Here is a 20034-nt window from a genome sequence, read left to right as displayed (position 1 = left end):
CACTGCCGGCAGTGGTAGTGGAGTCAGATACTTTAGTGACTTTTAAGCGACTCTTGGATAGGCACATGGAGGATAGTAAAATGTAGAGTATGCAGGGTAGATTGATCTTAGTAGGGTAATAGGTCGGCATAACATCGTGGGCCGAAAAGCCTGTACTGTGCTGTACTGTTCTATGTTCTAACCATATGGCCTTATTTGAATGTCCTCTCTAAGCACACTTGTTATGTCCTCCCTTTCAAAAGGGCTACTCCCCCGCCTCGCTTACTTGTATTTCTGTCACACCTGTAGCATCTGTATCCTGGAACATTGAGCTACCAATCCTGTCCCTCTCTCAGCCCTGTTTCTTTCATGGCTATAATACCCCAGTTCCCAAAGCCAATCCATGCTCTGAGCTCATCTTCCTTACTAGTCAGGTCCCATGCGTTGAATTAAATGCACTTTAAACCAGAAGTCCTTCCCTCCCTTTACTGTGCCCCTGGCCTATCCCATAAGAGGAGGGATGCGATTACACTGCAGAGGAGATTTACCAGGACGTTGCTGAGGCTGGAGGGTCTCAGTTATGAAGAATAATTGGACAAATTGAGATTGTTTTCTTTAGAGCAGAGGAGATTGAAATAGATCATGTTGAGATGTTTGTGAGGGGAGGTGTTGACTGGACAGGAAGAGACATTTCCCTTGGTTGGAGGAATCAATGATCAAATTGCATAGATTTAAGATAAGGAGCAGACGGTTTAAAGCAGATATGAGGAGAAACCTTTTCACCCAAAGGTATTGGCAATTTGGAATTCACTGCACGGTGTTAGAGGCAGAAACCTTCCTAACACTTAAATAGTATTTAGGTTTGCACTTCAAATGCCAAAGCATACAAGGCAATGGGCCAAGTACTGGAAAATGGAATTTGAATAATTGGGTGGTTGTTTCTGAGCTGCAAGAATGTGTTGGGCAGAAGTGCCTTTCTCTGTGCTATGAATCTCTCCACTACTATATTATTCAGAAGTCACTGCATTTGGGGTTGTGCTGATTCATGTTCAATAAATCTCCCAAACATTTTGCAACAAAACCTTCTTTCCTCCCAATCATAGGGTCACATTGTGGATCATGACTGCTGTACTTATGCCGTTCCTCTTATGGATGCCCTGCAGTAGTTCAGTGATATTCTTGTGTTACAACACTCACTGATTTATCAATATTTTCTTGTGTTTATTCAAACATGATTTTTTGGCCTAGAGCTTTGAACTTAAGCTGAGAGCTAATAGGTGACATGTGGGCTGTGAGCGGCAGCTTGGGTTATAGAAAAAAAAAGAGAACAAACAAGTTGTTACTTGTTCATGAGGTCAGACCTGAAAGTTACTTGCAAATTGGTTCTTGATCAAAGACCTCTGCAGAGATGTTGACGCCAGAGAGGCCCTATGTTCAAACAGATGGCAGATGTCAAAATGTTATCTGGGACCTCGTTTGGAAAATGGTCAGTTGGGCAGAGAGAGGTCAGAGTTTTAACTGATTTTTGAACTGTGTTTAAGTCAGAAAGATCATACCTCTGAAAACCACTGGATGGAGGTTTGATTGCTCTCTGGTTGTCCTCTCATCATGAATTATTGAAAGTTCAGAGCACAGAGGCTCTGTTATAAGAATTCCTTTGAGCCTACTCAAAATTATCTTAATCTATGTAAGCTATCAAAAATACCAGTGTCATCAGAAACCAAGCAAATGCAATGCCACTTGCCAATGATGTTATACACTGTGGAATCTGCTTAAGCTAACAGGCCAGTTCACATACCTTTTATTTTTCCCTTTTGACTTGTCCCTTAGCTGTGTCTGCCTGTCAGAGTAGGGATTAGAATTAATGAGATTATATTTAAATCTTAGTCATTAATTAGATTGCCCTGTGGTTTAAACTTTCTCTGCTAAAGGTATTCTATTATTAATAAATTGTTAATCACTTTGTTTGGACTATAAACCCAGTGTCTAGTATTGATCATTTGTAAAATTTGGTGCTGGTTATTCAAAACATCTGGTTACGAACTGCCAGGGTGAATTTTGAGCGTCATTGAGCATTTTAATTTTCATATGAAAACGAACACAGGAGAGGATGGCTCATTTGATTTGGCTGCCTGTCTGCTGCGCCGTAATACTTGAGCCTGGCACAAGGGAGGCAAAATACTCTCTAGAATTCTCAACTGTATCTGGATAACTTTTGATTTAAGTAATTTTCTTCTTAAAGACATCATTGCACTTCCCTACAGAGATGAGTTGTAAATGCTGGCATTCACTGAGATTTGGCTCCACTCAACAGATGAGCAATTACTCTAATCAATTTCAGGATTAATACTAGTTGAAGATTAAAACACACTGTGGCTATTCCAGTGTACCTCTTTGTTTCATTGAGATAGTGTGGTATTCTTACTCCTTGCATAATAGTAAGCTGGGGCTGACCACATTTATGAAACTTCCATCCATGAAACTGTGAAACTCTCAAGTGTACCTAATAGTACAAGCTGCTGCTCAATATACTAAACATGGATCTTAAGGTGCCATTATTGAGAACCCTTCCTCACCTGTAGTTATCCAAGACACAGTAAGCTCACTGGACTTCCCACAGTGCACAGAAAGAGCTCTCTAGAGATTAAAGTAGCTCTTCAGTTCTTCTATCTGTTAGGTAATGAAACTTTCTATTGCTAGTAAATTGCATTAATTAAAACTGAATGTATTTATTAAATACACCAACACTAGTAAACCTTACTTAAAAATGAAATGTACACATTCTTTCCTCCCTTGTGGTATCAAAAATACAGTAAGCAAACCTAACTTAGTGGCGTTTAAATGAAGAATGGCTTGAATCTGCCTGTTATTTAGAATAAGTATCAACTTTTGGAGAAAAGTAAATATATTCAGCTGAAAATAACCTTATGAATTTCCTGTATTTTCATGTTGTGCCATCTGCCACCACCCCCCCGCCACCAAATCGGTTCTCAGATTGATTGAGTTCCAATAAAAAAAAAATTGTCAACGACATTGCCATTTTAAAGTAGCTATAGAAGTGGATTTTCTGGAATGCTTGAGATAACAAGGTGTAGAGCTGGATGAACACAGCAGGCCCAGCAGCATTAGAGGAGCAGGAAAGCTGACATTTAGGGCCTGGACCCTTCTTCAGAAACTTTCTGGAATGCTTGATGGTTATTTGCATCACTTTGGGGATGGGGGCAGTGTGTCATGCATTCCAACTGGCTCTATCTGGAGTTCCAGATTTTACTTGTTTGGGATTCATAGGAGTGTTATTTGACCACTTGTTACAGAAAATGAAAACATTGATCTGAGCTCTGTCACATCATTTAACCACGCCACAAGTCAACCAATGTAATATTTCCTTTCCATGTCAATTTTACAGGTGTTAAAACACTGCAGCTGTAGGATTTTAGAAATTTCAACTATCACTGTGACCAATGCACGAGAATATCATCATGCGACTTCTTTGTCATTTGCTCCCATGCACTTCCCTTGAATGCATCTTTGACATTGAACTAAATGTATATCAACGAATGGGAGGAATATTAAAGGTGTTGCTGATTCATTGTCAGACAGTTGAGCTTATCTTTGTTCATTTATTAACGAGAGAGAGAGGGAGAGAGAGAGAGAGAGAGATCCTGGTGATAAGCATTACATACCGTAATCCACAATTGGACTGTAGCAGGCAAAGTCTATCCGAGCTGATCCACTCACCTCAGTGGACAAGATGTCCTTAAGTTGAGGACAAGAACCTGTTATGCAGTATGTTAAAGACAAATGCTTAAACTCACAGTGAATAATGTGACAATGATTGCAAACAGATGCATGAACATTTCTAATAATCCAGATAGACAGACGGGTGGAATGTTGTATGTTTCATGGATGTAACGTATGAACGTAATGCTACAGTTACCGAAAATGTGAAATAATGATGATAATGGTTGAAAAATTGAATAAGGTTTCAGTGTTTACAGATAGGTATCGACAGGTCAGTCAATTGATTGATAGTGTGGTAGATTAGAAGGTATTAATATGTAGAAACAGACACACAGAGAGACACACACACACACACACAGAGCGAGATAGCGAGAGAGAGACACACACAGACAGGGAGAGATCGAGAGCGAGAGGGACAGATGAACACAAAGGGACAGGTGGTCTGAGGTGCATTAGTTTTAATGTGAGAAGTGTAGTAGGTAAGGCAGATGAATTTAGGGCTTGGATTAGTACTTGGGAGTATGATGTTATTGCTACTACTGAGACTTGGTTGAGGGAAGGGCAAGATTGGCAACTAAATATCCCAGGATATAAATGCTTCAGGTGGGATAGAGAGGGAGGTAAAAGGGGTGGAGGAGTTGCATTACTGGTCAAAGAGGATATCACAGCTGTGCTGAAGGAGGGGACTATGGGGGACTCGAGCAGTGAGGCAATATGGACAGAGCTCAGAAATAGGAACGGTGCGGTAACAATGTTGGGGCTGTACTACAGGCCTCCCAGCAGCGAGTGTGAGATAGAGGAACAAATATGTAGACAGATTATGGAAAGATGTAGGAGCAACAGGCTGGTGGTGATGGGAGATTTTAATTTTCCCAATATTGACTGGGATTCATTTCGTGTTAGGGGTTTAGATGGAGCAGAAGTTGTAAGGAGCATCCAGGAGGGTTTTCTAGAGCATTATGTAAATAGTCCAACTCGGGAATGGGCCATACTGGACCTGGTGTTGGGAAATGAGCCCCGCCAGGTGGTTGAAGTTTCAGTGGGGGATTACTTTGGGAATAGTGATCACAATTCCGTAAGTTTTAGAATACTGATGGACAAAGACAAGAGTGGTCCTAAAGGAAGAGTGCTGAATTGGGGGAAGGCCAACTATAGCAAAATTCGACAGGAGCTGGGGAATATGGATTGGGAACAGCTGTTTGAGGGTAAATCCACATTTGATATGTGGGAGGCTTTTAAAGAGAGGTTGATTAGAGTGCAGGACAGACATGTCCCTGTGAAAATGAGGGATAGAAAGGGCAAGATTAGGGAACGATGGATGACAGGTGAAATTGTGAGACTAGCAAAGAGGAAAAAGGAAGCATACATAAGGTCTAGGCGACTGAAAACAGACGAAGCTTTGGAAGAATATCGGGGAAGTAGGACCAATCTGAAACGAGGAATTAAGAAGGCTAAAAGGGGTCATGAAATACCTTTAGCAAACAGGGTTAAGGAAAATCTGAAAGCCTTTTATTCATACATAAGGAGCAAGAGGGTAACTAGAGAAAGGGTTGGCCCACTCAAGGACAAAGGAGGGAAGTTATGCGAGAAGTCAGAGAAAACGAGTGAGATTCTTCATGAGTACTTTGCGTCGGTATTCACTGAGGAGGGGGACATGATGGATGTTGAGGCTAGGGATAGATGTTTGATTACTCTAGGTCAAGTCAGCATAAGGAGGGGAGGACGTGTTGGGTATTCTAAAAGGCATTAGGGTGGACAAGTCCCCAGGTCCGGATGGGGTCTATCCCAGGTTACTGAGGGAAGCGATAGAAGAAATAGCTGGGGCCTTAACAGACATCTTTGCAGCATCCTTGAGGACAGGTGAGGTCCCGGAGGACTGGAGAATTGCTATGTTGTCCCCTTGTTTAAGAAGGGTAGACCGGCGAGCCTGATGTCAGTGGCGGGGAAGCTGCTGGAGAGGATACTGAGGGATAGGAGAGAGAGAGAAGGAGAGAGAGAGAGAGAGACACACACACACACACACACACAGACAGAGAGAGACACACACCCAGACAGACAGACAGAGAGAGAGAGACACACACAGAGAGAGAGAGACACACACAGACAGAGAGAGAGAGAGAGAGACACACACAGACAGATACAGAGAGAGAGAGACACACAGACAGAGACAGAGAGAGAGAGAGAGACACAGAGAGAGAGAGAGACAGACAGAATATGCTCTTGATAATTGGATGAATTGGATAAATATGTAGACTATTTACAAATAATCTTGTGCCATTTCTACACATTTGGAAATATGGGAGATGGGCGCAAGTATTGATAAATTACTGATATTGCATTATTCTCACCTGCATTAAAAGAAAAAAAAAATGTGAGCTGCTCAGATTAACTGAGTTTATACTTTTTTTCAGATTGGTTCACTTTATTGTGTATATGTAATGAATTGTAATGTAGGTGACAATGTTCTTTTATTAAGATTTTCTCCCCTGCATACTACTACCTTACATATGATCTACAAAACCCTTAGTGCATGCAATAATTTTTATAGGCACACAGATAGAACACATGCATGTTTCTTCCTTATCAATCTATCAAAGCGATCTTACAATGTCTCCCACAAACATTGCACACCTCACCCCTCTAGAATGCAGAACACTATATTGTTAGTTATATCATCTGAACTAACTTTCTGAATCAAACTCATCAATGAATCTTTGGTGGACTGAAGTTCCTGGTCCTTTAAACACACTTGCCTGCATTGCAGGATCACTGCATGAATGCCTTAGAAGCAATTATCAGCTACATAATCTTAATGAGCATTCTCAGATAAAACACTGTCAGAGGAAAGGAAAGGATAATTCAATCTAATGAACAACTTATTGTATTATGCATAGATCATACCTTCAGCACAAACGCAAACTTCACTGTTGCAGATCTTGGAAATCATAGGATTCATTTCAGGAGCATTGTACGCCACAGTGCATCTTATACCTAAAGACCAAAAAAAAAACAATATTGATGGAGAGTCATGCATTTCTTTCATTTTTCAATGTAAACAACCTAGATCAGGCATAACACCAACAAAAGATGCTCGAATCAGAAAGTAAGTTAAAAACTTAAGACACAAATAAGATAGCACATTCAGTGAGGCAATCACACTGCAGGTGAAGACTAAAAAAGCTGAAAGGACATGGGCAAGCATTAGACACAGTAGAGGAAAGCAGGTTATGCAGGAGGTCCCTGTGGCCATCCCCTTTCCAGCAGATATATGTTTTATGTATTGTTGATGAATATGACTTTACAGAAGAAATCAGCAGCAGCCTATCTCGTGGTACAATGGGTGGGCCTCTTGCACAAGAGGGAATAAGAGGAGCAGCAAGATGCAGTGGTAGGGGTTTCCACTGTGAATGGAACAGACAGGTGTTTGAAGCCGATAAAGAATCTCTTGGATGATATATGTGTCAGAGTCAAGGATGTCACTCAATACTTGAAGGTTATTCGGGGGGAGGGGGGAGTGCAGATGGCGAGAGATCATGGTATATATTGGTACCAACAATTGAGGTAGAAAAAAAAGGAAGAAATCCTGTAAGGACAATTTATGGAGCTAGGAAGTAGATTAAAGAACAGAACCCAAAAGGTAGTAATCTCTGGATTATGTCAGGTGTGAGTGAGGAGAGAAATAGGTTAGAGACAACACAGCATGGAACTGGTGGAACATAGCAGGCCAGGCAGCATCAGATGAGCAGGGAAGTTGACGTTTCGGGTCGGGACCCTTTCTTCAGAAATCTCATCGCAATAGATTAGCCCAGGTGAATGCATGACCGGAGAGATGGTGTAGGAGGGAGGGCTTTAGATTTCTGGGATATTAGGATGATTCTGGGTTGCAGTGGAACATGTACAACATGGATGAGGTGCACCTGAACTGGAATGGGGCCAATTTCTTGTGGGGAGGTTTGCAAGTTCTGACAGAGTTTAAACTAACTTGGTAGGGGGTGGAATCCAGACAGAAGGTTCGTCAAGGAGAAATGAACTGCCAAAATTCATCAGCAAAGGAGTCAAGAAGGCATCAAAATTATAGGCCAGATAAGGTGCAAGGCTATTTGTCATTGTTGGATAATATTTATTATAATGCAAGGAGTCTGATGAACAAGGCAGATGAGGTGAAGGCACAAATTAACACATGGGGATATGGTGTCATTGCTATCACTATCCCAAACTAAACTAATCACATCTGCCCGCTCCTGGCCCACATCTCTCCAAACCTTTCCTATTTCTGTGCTTATCCAAATGTCTTTTAACTGTTGTAATTGTGTTCACATCCACCACTTCCTCAGGAAGTTCATTCTACACGCAAATAACCATCTGTGTAAACATTTTGCCCCTCAAGTCTTTTTTAAATTTCTCTCCTCTCACCTTAAAAATACATCCCTGGTCTTGAAATCCCCCACCCTAGGGAAAAGACAACTACCATCAATGTTTTATACCTCTCAATGTTTTATAAACTTCTATAAAGGTCACCTCTCAACCTTTGATGCTCCAGTGAAAAAAGTCCCAGCCTGTTCAGCCTCTCTTCATAACTCAAACCTTCTATACCCAGCAACATCCTGCTAAATCCCTTCTGAACCCTCTCCAGATTAATAATATCCTTCGTCTAACTGGGCAACCAGAACTTGTCACAATACTCCAGAAGAGGCCTCACCAATGTCTTGTACAACCTCAACATGATTTCACAACTCCCATACTCAAAGGACCAGGCAATAAAGGCAAGAGTGTTAAACGCCTTTTTAACTACCCTGTCTATATGTGATGCAAACTTCAAAGTATTATGTACCTGAATCCCTAGGTTCCTTTGCTCTTCAACACTACTCAAGGCCCTACTATTAATTGATTGAACTCCATCTGCCATTTTCAGGCCATTGACCCATTTGATCTAGATCCCTCTGCAATCTTAGAAAACCTTCTTCACTGTCTACTATGCCACCAATTTTGGTGTCGTCTGCAAACTTATTAACCATGCCTTCTACGCTCTTATCCAAATCATTAATATAAATGACAAACATAAGATGACCCAGAACTGACCCCTGTGGAACACAGCTGGTGACAGGCCTCCAGTCCGAAAAAACAACCCTCTACCATTACCGTCTGTCTCCTGCCGTTAGGCCAATTATATGTCCAATTGGCAAGCTCACCCTTAATCCCATGTGACCTAATTTTGTTAGTCTACCATACGGAACTTTGTCAAAGGTTTTACTAAAATCCAAATAAACAACGTCTACTGCTCTGCCCTCAATCTTTATGGTAACTTCCTCAAAAAACTCAATCAATTTTTGATTACCCCTAATCAATTTTTACCTTTCTGTATGTCCATAAATCCGATCTTTCAAAATCACCTCCAAAAATTTACCCACAACTAAAGTCAGACTCCCAGGTCTCTAGCTCCTTGGTTCTCCTTACAACCTTTCTTAAACAAAGGTACAACATTAGCCACCCTCCAGTCATCAGGCCCCTCACCCATATTTATAGACAATGCAAATATTTCTGTAAGAGGTCTCATAATTTCCTTCCTTACTTCCCACAACATTCCAGGTTACATTAGATCAGGTCCCAGAGATTTATCCAACTTTATGTTCTCCAAGACCTCCAGAACTTCCTCTTCCACAATGTGAACTGTTTTCAAAATATCAAAATTTATTTCCATACTTTCTCGAGGCTCCATTTTTTTCTCCACAATAAATCTGACATGAAATATTCATTTAGTATCTCTCCTATATCCTAGGGTTCAACACAAAGACAACCTCCTTGATCTTTAAGGGACCCTACCCTCTCTCTGGTTACCCCCTTACTCATGCACTTGTAGAATCTCTTTAGATTATCTGCCAATACTGTCTTATATCTCCTCTTTGCTTTCCTGATTTCTTTCTTAAAAATGCCCCTACACTCTTTATATTAAGAAATTCAATTGAACCAAAAACAGAGGCTGGGTTGGTTACTCAATATTCCAAGATATAGGATCTTCAGGTGAGACAGAGAAAAGCGTAAAATCAGAGTTTTGCAGTATTGATCAGGGAATCTATTACAGCAGTAAGGAGGGATGACATCTGAGGAGTCTCCTCAAATGAAGCCACATGGGTAGAACTGAAAGATCAAAAGGAACAATCAAATTGGTAGGACCGGGCTGTAGTACTCCAAACGGTCTGAGTGAAATAGTAAGGCAAATATGTAGGAACATTACAGAGAAGTGCAAAAGTAATTCAGTAGCAATTGTAGGGGTCTTCAACTTTTCCAACACTAACTGAGGTAGTCAAATTTGAAAAGTTTAGACAAAGCAGAATGCTTAAACTGCATCCAGGAGAGTTTTTAATGTAAGAATGTAGTAGGCCCTGAAAGTGCACAGACAGTCCTGGTCTTAACTTTGGTTAATGAAGCCACGCAAGTATTTAAAGTAACAGTGGGGGGGAGGTGTGGCGAGCATTTTCCAGAAATCTTAACTCAGATTCAAGGTAGCTATAGAAAAAGGGTAGGGATGGGTCTTAAATCAATGTTCTAATCTAAGGGAAGGCTCAATTTAATAAAGACCAAGTGCGATTTATTCAGAGTAGGCCGAGAGCCTATAATTTCAAGTAAAAGACTGTCAGAGCAGTGGGAGGCATTCAAGGAGTAAACAGGGACACTACAGGGTCAACATGTTCCAATAATGTAATAACAAGTTGTGTGAACTGTTGATATTAAAGGATATACAGAATTAGATAACTAGAAAGGGAGGCTTATAGCATTTACCAAGTACTCCAAACAGCAGAAGCACGAGACAAATACAGAATGGGGAAACTTTGAAAGGAAATCAGGAGAGCAAAAGAGGGACATGCAGGAAGCAAGGCAGGTAAATAAAGGGAAATCCTAACTTATTTTGCAATTAAATGTTAAGTATAACAGGATAGCTAAGGAAAGGATAGGCCCTATTTAGAGAGCACAATTGTAATTTGTGCGAGAAGCCAGAATATGTAGTTATTCTAAACGAACACATTGTGTAGTCATTCAGTAGTGAGAGAGATGTGGTTATGGAAATCAGGTAGAAGGACTATGATATACTTAAAGAAAGTAGCATCGCCGGAGAGGAATAACTGAGTGGTCTGACAGGCTTAAACGTAGCTAAATCTCTAGGACCAACTGAAATATATCCCAGATCGTTCAGTGAGGCAATGGACGAAATAGCAGGGCTATTGGCAATATTTTAAATTCCTCCGTGACACAGGAAATATGTCAGAGGACTAGAGGACAGACAATGTGGTGCCATTATTCAAGAAGGGAGCAAGAGACAAACCAAGAAACTATATGACATTCAGTCGTGGGAAAACTGTCTCCACACGGAGAGGCAGGGATTAATCAAAGACATCATTAGGTCAGGGTAAGTCCACTTCTGACCAATTTGTTCAGAATACTGCATACAATTCTGCTTACCCTGCTATAGGAAGAATGCTGTTAAACTAGAAAGAGTGCAAAAGTAATTACAAAAGGACATTGCTGGGACTGGAGGGTTTACGAGGAGTGGCTGGATAGGCTGGGACTTTTTCCCTGGAGTATCAGAGACTAAGGGGTGACCTTACATAGATTTATAAAATCATGAGGGGCATTGATAAGGTGAATAACCAAGGCTGGGGAGTCCAAAACTAGAAGGGAATAGGTTCAAATGTGAAAGGGGAAAGATTTAAAAGGGACCCAAGAGGCAACTTTTCCACACAGAGCGTGGTGCATGAATGGAATGAGCTGCCAGCAGATGTGGTAGAGGCAGGTACAATTTCTATATTTAAAAGACATTTGGCCAGGTACACAAATAGGAAAGGTTTAAAGGGATATCAAACGCAGGCAAATGGGACCGGTTAAGTTTGGGATACCTGGTCAGCACAGATGAGTAGGACCGAAGGGCCTGATTCTGTGCTGTATGACTCTATGAATCTATGATTGAAGAGGTAACTAGGTGTGTGGATGAGGGCAATGCATTTGATATAGCCTACTTGGACTTCAGCAAAGCTTTTGACAAGGTCCCGCATTTGAAGACTGTTAGAACAGGAAAGAGTCTATGGGATCCGAGGACACGTGCGCACAGGAAATCATGTCTCACTAACTTGATTGAGTTTTTTGAAGTAGTAATAAAGAGGATTGATGAAGGCAGAGTGATGGACATATATGGGCTTCAGTAAGGCGTTCGAGCAGGTTCCTCAAGGTAGACTGGTAGGAAGGTTAAATCACATGGAGTACAGGGAGAACTAGCCATTTGGATACAGAACTGGCTCGAAGGTAGAAGACAGAGGGTGGTGGTGGAGGTTTGCTTTTCAGACTGGAGGCTTGTGCCTAGCAGTTGTGCCTCAAGGATAGGTGCTGTGTTCACTGCTTTTCGTCATTTATATAAATGATTTGGATATGAACATAGGAGGTATGGTTAGTAAATATGCAGATGACACCAAAATTGGAGGTGTAATGGACAGCAAAAAAGGTTACCTCAGAGTAGCATGGGACCTAGATCAGATGGGGCAGTGGGTCGAGGGATGGCAAAGGGAGCTTGATTTAGACAAATGTGAGGTGCTACATTTTGGAAAAGGCAAATCAGGGCAGGACGTATACTCTGGGGAGTGTTGCTGAACAAAAAGAGACCTTGGAGTGTAGGTTCACAGTTCCCTGAAAGTGGAGTCCCAGGTAAACAGGATAGTGAATGTAGCATTTGGTATGCTTGCCTTCATTGGTCAGTGCATTGAATGTAGGATTTGTGAGGTCACGTTGCAGCTGTACAGGACATTACTTAGGCCACTTTTGGAATACTGCGCTCAATTACAATTTCCCTGCTATAGGAAGGATGTTGTGAAACTTGAAAGGGTTCAGAAAAGATTTACAAGGATGTTGGCAGAGTTAGAGGGTTTGAGCCATAGGGAGAGGCTGAATAGGCTAGGGCTATTTTCTCTGGAGCACCAGAGGCTGAGGGCTGACCTTACAGAGGTTTACTAAAGCATGAGGGGCATAGATAGGGTGAATAGCCAAGGTGGGGGAGCCTAAAACTAGAGGGCATAGGTTTACGGTGAGAAGGGATATATGACCTGAGCGGCAACATTTTCACACAGAGGGTGGCGCATGTGTGGAACAAGCTGTCAGAGGAAGTGGTGGAAGCTGGTAAAATTACAACATTTAAAAGGCATCTGGATGGGTATATGAATGAGGGAGGTTTGGATGGATATGTAGCAAATGCTGGCAAATGGGACTAGATTCATTTAGGATATCTGGTTGACATGGACAAGTTGGACCAAAGGGTCTATTTCCATGCTGTACAGCTCTATGACTCTATGACTTTATTTGGCAAGTTGGATTCAGAATGGGCTGAGTTGGCAGGAAGCAGAAGGTAATGGTTGATCCATGTTTTGTGACTGAAAGTCTGTGTCCAGCGAGGCTCTGCAGGGATCATTGTTGGAGCCCTCACTGCTGTGCTATATATGAATGATTTAGACTTAAATGTAAAGAGGGGTGATCAGTAAGTTCGTGAAACACATGAACATTGCTGAGATGGTAACTTGTGACGAGGAGAGCCTGAGATTGCAGGGTGATGTAAACAGGCAGGTCAGATTGACTCGTGTGGCAAATGGAATTTAATCTGAACACATACGAGGTGGTGCACATGGGCAGGACATACAAGGCAAGGGAATTCACCAAAAATCCATCAACAGCATTTTCTAACACACAACCACTTCCATTTAGAGGGACAAGGGCAAAGAAAGATAGGATTCCTGTGTGACAACCTTGGAATTCGCTCTGTCATGACATTGTGAGTGTACCCACAGCACATAGACTACAGCTGTTCAAGAAATCAGCTCCCCACCACCTTCTATATACTCGCATAATTGAATTCTGTTAACTAAATCATAATACTCTGTTTTTGGAATACTAATTGGCACATCATTATTAAATCAAAAATTCTTGAAAATGCTTCAGAACTTTGAATTTGCCTGTGAAGGCAGGCTTTTGTTTTTAGAAGTGTTCCAATCAAATGACAATGCAACACACACTCACAATGCATTGCTGCAGCAGCCAGGACATTATATTTCAAATTCTGGAGTAAAAGAAGACTCCACAACCAATTGGAATCAGCTCAATACCGCAGCCCAATGACCCACTGGTTATACTTGAATTTTTTGAAAGGGCATAGTTAGGGATAGAGATTGTCTCAAGTCTTGAGAGACCACCAAAACTGCTTATAAAATCAAGTTAATGTACCTTGGCTCGTTCTAGAAATGGAACACATCATCTTTTAATTCATTTCCGAGACGTTGATGTCACTGGCACTAGTTGCCCTTGAAAAAGTCAGGATGAGCTAGCTTCTTGAAACACTGCAGTCAATTTTGTGTAACTAGATCCACAATCCTGTTAGGAAGTGGGTTTCATGATTTTAACCATGAAGGAACTGCGATATATTTTAGTTTCAGGATCATGAGTAGCTTGGATAGGAACTTGCTGCTGGTGGGTCCCCATTTATCTATTGTTCTTGCCCTTCTAGTTACCAAATATCATAGTTTAAGACCACATGACCAATAGAAATAGGTCCCTCGACCTGCTCCTCCATCCAATAGGATAGTGGCTGATGTAATACTCCTTATACCCACTTTCCTGTCCTTTCACCTTCACCCTTGAACCCCCATAACTTGCCAAGAATGTATCTATCTCAGTCTTATGTATGCCTTAGGACTTTGCCACCATAGATCTCTATTGGCAAGGAGTTCCAAAGACTCTCCACCCTCTGAAAGAAGAAATTCCTTCTTATCTCAGTTGTAAACTGGTGCATCTTTATTTTGAGTCTATGCCCTCTGATCCTAAACTCTTCCGTGAGGGAAAACATCCTCTCAGCATTTACCCTGTCAACACCCTTAAATATCCTATATGTTTCAGTGTGATCACCTCTCATTCTTTTAAACTCCAGGGGGTTGAAGCCCAAACTGTTTAGCCTTTGGTCACAAGACAATCCCTCCATACTAGGGATCATTCCAGTGAACTTTCTCTGAACTGCCTCCAATTAAATGATATATTTCCTTAAATAAGGGGACCAAAACTGTAAACGTACTCCAGATGTGGTCTCACCAACATCTTGTACAATTGCAGTCATACTTTAGTACTCTTATGCTCCAATGCCCTTGAAATAATGGCCAACATTCCATTAGCCTTCTTAATTATCTGCTGTCCTTGTGTGTTTTCTTTTGTTTTTTGTGCACAAGTACCTCTAAGTCCCTTTACGTTGCAGCTTACTTTTACTGCAGTTATTCCATTTGTAAATATTCTGTTCTTTTGCTCTCCTTTCCAAAATAAACAACTTTGTGTTTTCCCCACATTATGATCCATTTGCGAACCTTTTGCCCACTTACTTAACCTCTCAAGATCACTCTGTAAGCTATTTGTATCTCTGTCACAACATGCCTTTCACCTATTTTTGTGTTGTCTGTAGATTGACTACAGTGCATTCACTTCTTTCATCCAAGTCAATAACATTTATTGTAACAGTCATGATCCTAGCACTGATCCCTCTGAAAGCCCACTGGTTACAGGTTGCCAACCTGAAAAATAACCCTTTACCCCCTTTCACTGTTTCTTGCCAATGGGCCAATTGGAAAGGCACTGCCTGAGGAGTCTTGAAAAAATTTCTGTTAGGCAGGAATGCAATACCTTGAAGCCTTCTTCAAAACATAGCAGACAGAAGGCTGTGGTGACACTTCCTCCTCCTTCCACTTAGGATGGGGTGACAAAACCTAAAGAAAGCTGTCACTTACTTGGATTATAGAAATCATATAGAGTGGCTGATGCTGGCTGCACTAAACCCATTGGCACAACTTGTTTGGTGGCAAACACGACACATTCTTTCTCCTCACGGACCTGAAGCAGATCAGAAAAGAAAAAGTCACAGCAAAGAGACTGATTAGATTTAATTATACATTAAATTGAAATAATCTGAAGGGAATCCTTTTGTAAATGATCCTATCCCAGATGAAAATGAGTGGGCACAAACAAAAACCTCAGCATTAATGTGAGAAATAATCAACCCCTTTGGCAAACAAAATCTAACTACTAAGTTGAAAATTGTTCTTTTCATTATGACTTGATACACCATGAAAAATAATGCCTAGAAGCTGCTGATAGAGCACTAGATTATTTCACTGAGAATGTCTTTGAATGTCTTGGGGTGGCACGGTAGCTCAGTGGCTCAGTGGTTAGCACTGCTGCTTCAGGGACCCAGGTTCAATTCCACCCTCGGGCGACTGTCTGTGTGGAGTTTGTACATTCTCCCCATGTCTGCATGAGTTTTCTCCGGGTGCTCCAGTTTCCTCCCACAGTCCAAAGATGTGTAGAGTAGGTGGATTGGCCATGCTAAATTGCCCGTGGTGTTCAGGGATGTATAGATTAGGTGGGTTATAGTGGGGTGGGTCTGGTCTGGGTGGGATGCTTTGAGGTTCGGTGTGGACTTGTTGGGCCGAAGGGCCTGTTTCCACACTGTAGGGATTCTATGATTTCTGTAGGGATTCTATGAATGCAGAAAATGTACAGCATACTTGGGGGAAAAAAAAATCTTGTTACAAAAACGGTGAAGTGGTTTTGGTCTGTTTAGAGAAAGGTCATTTGGGCAAATTGAATGGAGACAATCAATTTCACATAACCGAATCAACATCAAATCATCATTCAATCCCTACAGTGTAGATAGATGCCATTTGGTTCATCGAGTCTGCTAAACTTCTTTGCATCCTACACCATCTCATTTACCATGGCTAATCCACCTAGCCTGCACGTCCCTGGACACCACAGGACAATTTAACATGGTCAATCCACCTAACCTGAACATCTTTGGACTTTGGGAGGAAAGCCACACAGACACGGGCAGAACATGCAAACTCCACACAATCGCCCAAGGTTGGAATTGATTCCAGGTCCCTGGAGCTTGAGGCAGCAATGCGAACCATTGTGCCAGTCATAAATTATAGCGGCTTAACCTGATGGTCATCACTCCTCAGGTGAGGGGAAAGATTGAGACAGAGGGACCTTCGTGGTAATCTCAGCCAGAGCAGGAATTCAACTCTGGCATCATTCTGCATGCAAACCATCTGTCTAACCAACTGAGCAAACTGACCACCTCAGTTGTCATAGAATCCCTACAGTGTGGAAACAGGCCCTTCGGCCCAACAAGTCCACACCGACCCTTGGAGCATCCCACCCAGACCCATCCCCCTATAACTCACCTAATCTACAGACCCCTGAACACTACGGGCAATTTAGCATGGCCAATCCACCTACCCTGCACATCTTTGTACTGTGGGAGGAAACCGGAGCACCCGGAGGAAACCCACACAGACACAGGGAGAATGTGCAAACTCCACACAAACAGTCGCATGAGGGTGGAATTGAACCCAGGTCCCTGGCGCTGTGAGGCAGCAGTACTAACCACTGAGCCATCATACCACGCAGTTGATACAGCCAGGGAAACAGTTGGTGATGTGATAATATACCTGGGCTAGAAATCCAGAGAGCATGGGTTCAGATCCAAACACAGCAGCTGGTGGAATTTAAAAAAATTAATTAATCTGGAATTCAAAATGTAATTGATAGTGACTATTAATTGAACTCTGTACAAAACCATAGGCTTCACTACTGTACTTTCGTGGAGGTGATCCATTGGTCTGAATAAACCTGGCCCATAATCTAGATGTTAATCTAGACCTAAAGAAATATGTATGCCTTTCAAGTCCCCTCCGAAATTACCTCAGAATACAACATTGCTGAAGATGAGTAAGGAATGGACAAAATGCTGGCTTTGTTAGTAACACCTACATCCCATGAAAGAATTGAACCAGAAATAGGAGAAGGGTGTTTTCACTGGCAAGACGGATGTTAAACCAAAGAACAATGAATTCATGTACCTGCTAAATTACCAGATGGGTTTTGCTGAAATTCATAAATCCTATAGTGATTATAAAAACTTGAAAATGATATATGTTCTGCTGAAGGAATTATTTACAACCTGATGGGAAAAGAGCAGTCAAGTGGAATGCATTGAAATATCAAGTGATAGAGGTTGATGTGCAAATACCTCATTGTAACAAAGATGCAATTTTAATCAAAATTCCTGTAGTTTGATATTTGAATTGAACAAAACGTAACTTCACAGGTTTAATCAGCTAAATATAATTAATATTTGCTTGTTCCAATTTAATTCAGTTGATAAATGGTTGAGCATAATATCAACATAAACGCTAAGAACAAAAAATACCGTATCCAAATAAAGTATGACCCTTCCATCTTTGAAATCATAGTGATCGATGTACTTGTCAACTCCGTTTTTCAGCTGAAATACAATCAGAACATTTTCTTAGCACTTTCCCTTTACATAGTCAACAAAACTACATTTATGTCACAGCGGTTACAATGATATGCAAGAACAGTTCAGGCATAGAAGGGATAAAAATCAGATCTATTAACATCAAGTTTCAACTCGACAAGAAGTATATTTAAACTGTGAAATATCAGAATTGAATTTCGAGAAGGCTTTTCCTGACCACTCGCTACATCTTTGGTCAGAGGTTGGTACACATTCTAAAGCAGATTTGCTTTTTGGGCGCTGATCACTCAAGTTACAAGCCTACACTCCTGGACACCTCCCATGACCTTTCCCTTCCCTTCCATTTCATAACCGTTTCTTCTTCCTTACCACTAACTCAGTCTCCTGTTCCCAGTCTCCATCCGCAATTCTTAACTTCAGTTCCTCTCCCTTCATATCATAAAGTTGACTCCTCTACTCCTCGTCTCCCATTCACTAACTGTATTTTCCCCATGCTCTTTCTTTTGGTACATCTATTATTTCTAGTTCGCTTCTTCTGTTTAACCCGCCTCCCATTCACCAGTCATCGTTGATGTGATTTTATCATTCTTTCTAATGTGAAAGTGGGATTTTCTTTTGTTGTTGTTTTACCAGATTAATACTTCCCAAACTCCACTCAAAAATATCTACAATTTCTTATTATTCAATTCATTCTACCTTATCAAGTTGCACCAGCTCAGGTTCCAAACCACTGAGGAGTGAAATATCCACAATTGCCATTCCAGACTGGAACTGACTCTCCTCATCGTCACTATCTCGCCTTTAGAAGTAACGTCATCAAGGTTAATAAACCAATTAATTGCACTTAAGCTGGAAGTTATCTACATAAATGCCACATTTAAAAATAAGACAGTTTGATTGCTAAAATGTTCTCTGTATGTGAAATTCTGCTGAATTTCTTTTCCAGACACAGAAAAACACATACACATGCAATAGTGTACAAGTAGTCCTTAAAATGATCATTGAATTACATACATTGTACAGCACGCTCAAACCACTTATATTTAAGCTGTGCACAATCCAATTTCTGCTTTGCTGCTTCGATCCTCAGTCCTTGTTATCTAAAGTCCCCTTAGGGCAACTTGTGCCCTCTGATGGGGGCAGAACGTTCTGAGAAATCGCTGTCATCTTAATTTCAAAATTTTCATCTTTTGGATCGTCAGATCTACATGTGAGTGAATCTTTATCAGGGACTTTTATATTAAAAAAAAACTTAAAACAAGGTGTCTGAATGGTGACATTATCCAATTTAAGTCAATTGGAAATATTTTTACAGGCTTCTTGAGATCGATTGACACTAGGTTTGCAACTCACTAGGAGTGGAAATGTCCTTGTTCGATTATTCAATTATATACCTTGATGAGCAAAGCAAAGCAAAATGAAGGTACATGGAGCATCGAAACATGAAGGGCACCGAGAAGTTTGCAGCGGGGGAATGGGGCGATGGAGGCATATCGAAAACCTTGAATGAGCATAGAACATAGAACATAGAACATTACAGCGCAGTACAGGCCCTTCGGCCCTCGATGTTGTGCCGACCTGTGAAACCAATCTGAAGCCCATCTAACCTAAACTATTCCATTATCATCCATATGTTTATCCAATGACCATTTAAATGCCCTTAAAGTTGGCGAGTCTACTATTTTTGCAGACAGGGCATTCCACGCCCTTACTACTCTCTGAGTAAAGAACCTACCTCTGACATCTGTCCTATATCTATCACCCCTCAATTTAAAGCTATGTCCCCTCGTGCTAGCCATCACCATCCGAGGAAAAAGGCTCCCACTGTCCACCCTATCTAATCCTCTGATCATCTTGTATGTCTCTATCAAGTCACCTCTTAACCTTCTTCTCTCTAACGAAAACAGCCTCAAGACCCTCAGCCTTTCCTCATAAGACCTTCCCTCCATACCAGGCAACATCCTGGT

The 20034-nt window shown here is 41.3% G+C and overlaps 1 protein-coding gene across 1 annotated transcript in view; it reads right to left on the bottom strand.

Annotated features, from left to right (window-relative positions):
- LOC125486897 (complement C4-A-like) overlaps positions 1-20034 on the bottom strand; it is a 179844-nt gene that overhangs the window by 9092 nt on the left and 150718 nt on the right. The window contains exons 27-31 of the mRNA XM_048616449.1: positions 18764-18866; positions 17999-18073; positions 15513-15615; positions 6622-6711; positions 3663-3755 (exon numbers count right to left, since the gene is read on the bottom strand). Coding sequence (XP_048472406.1) covers positions 3663-3755; positions 6622-6711; positions 15513-15615; positions 17999-18073; positions 18764-18866 — 464 coding nt within the window. The remainder of the gene's footprint in view (positions 1-3662; positions 3756-6621; positions 6712-15512; positions 15616-17998; positions 18074-18763; positions 18867-20034) is intronic.

Source organism: Rhincodon typus, chromosome 35 (assembly GCF_021869965.1).
Source record: "Rhincodon typus isolate 14 chromosome 35, sRhiTyp1.1, whole genome shotgun sequence".
NCBI classification, from domain to species: Eukaryota; Metazoa; Chordata; class Chondrichthyes; order Orectolobiformes; family Rhincodontidae; genus Rhincodon; species Rhincodon typus.
Note: the sequence above shows the minus strand (reverse complement) of the source record. Positions and strands in the feature narration are given on the sequence as shown.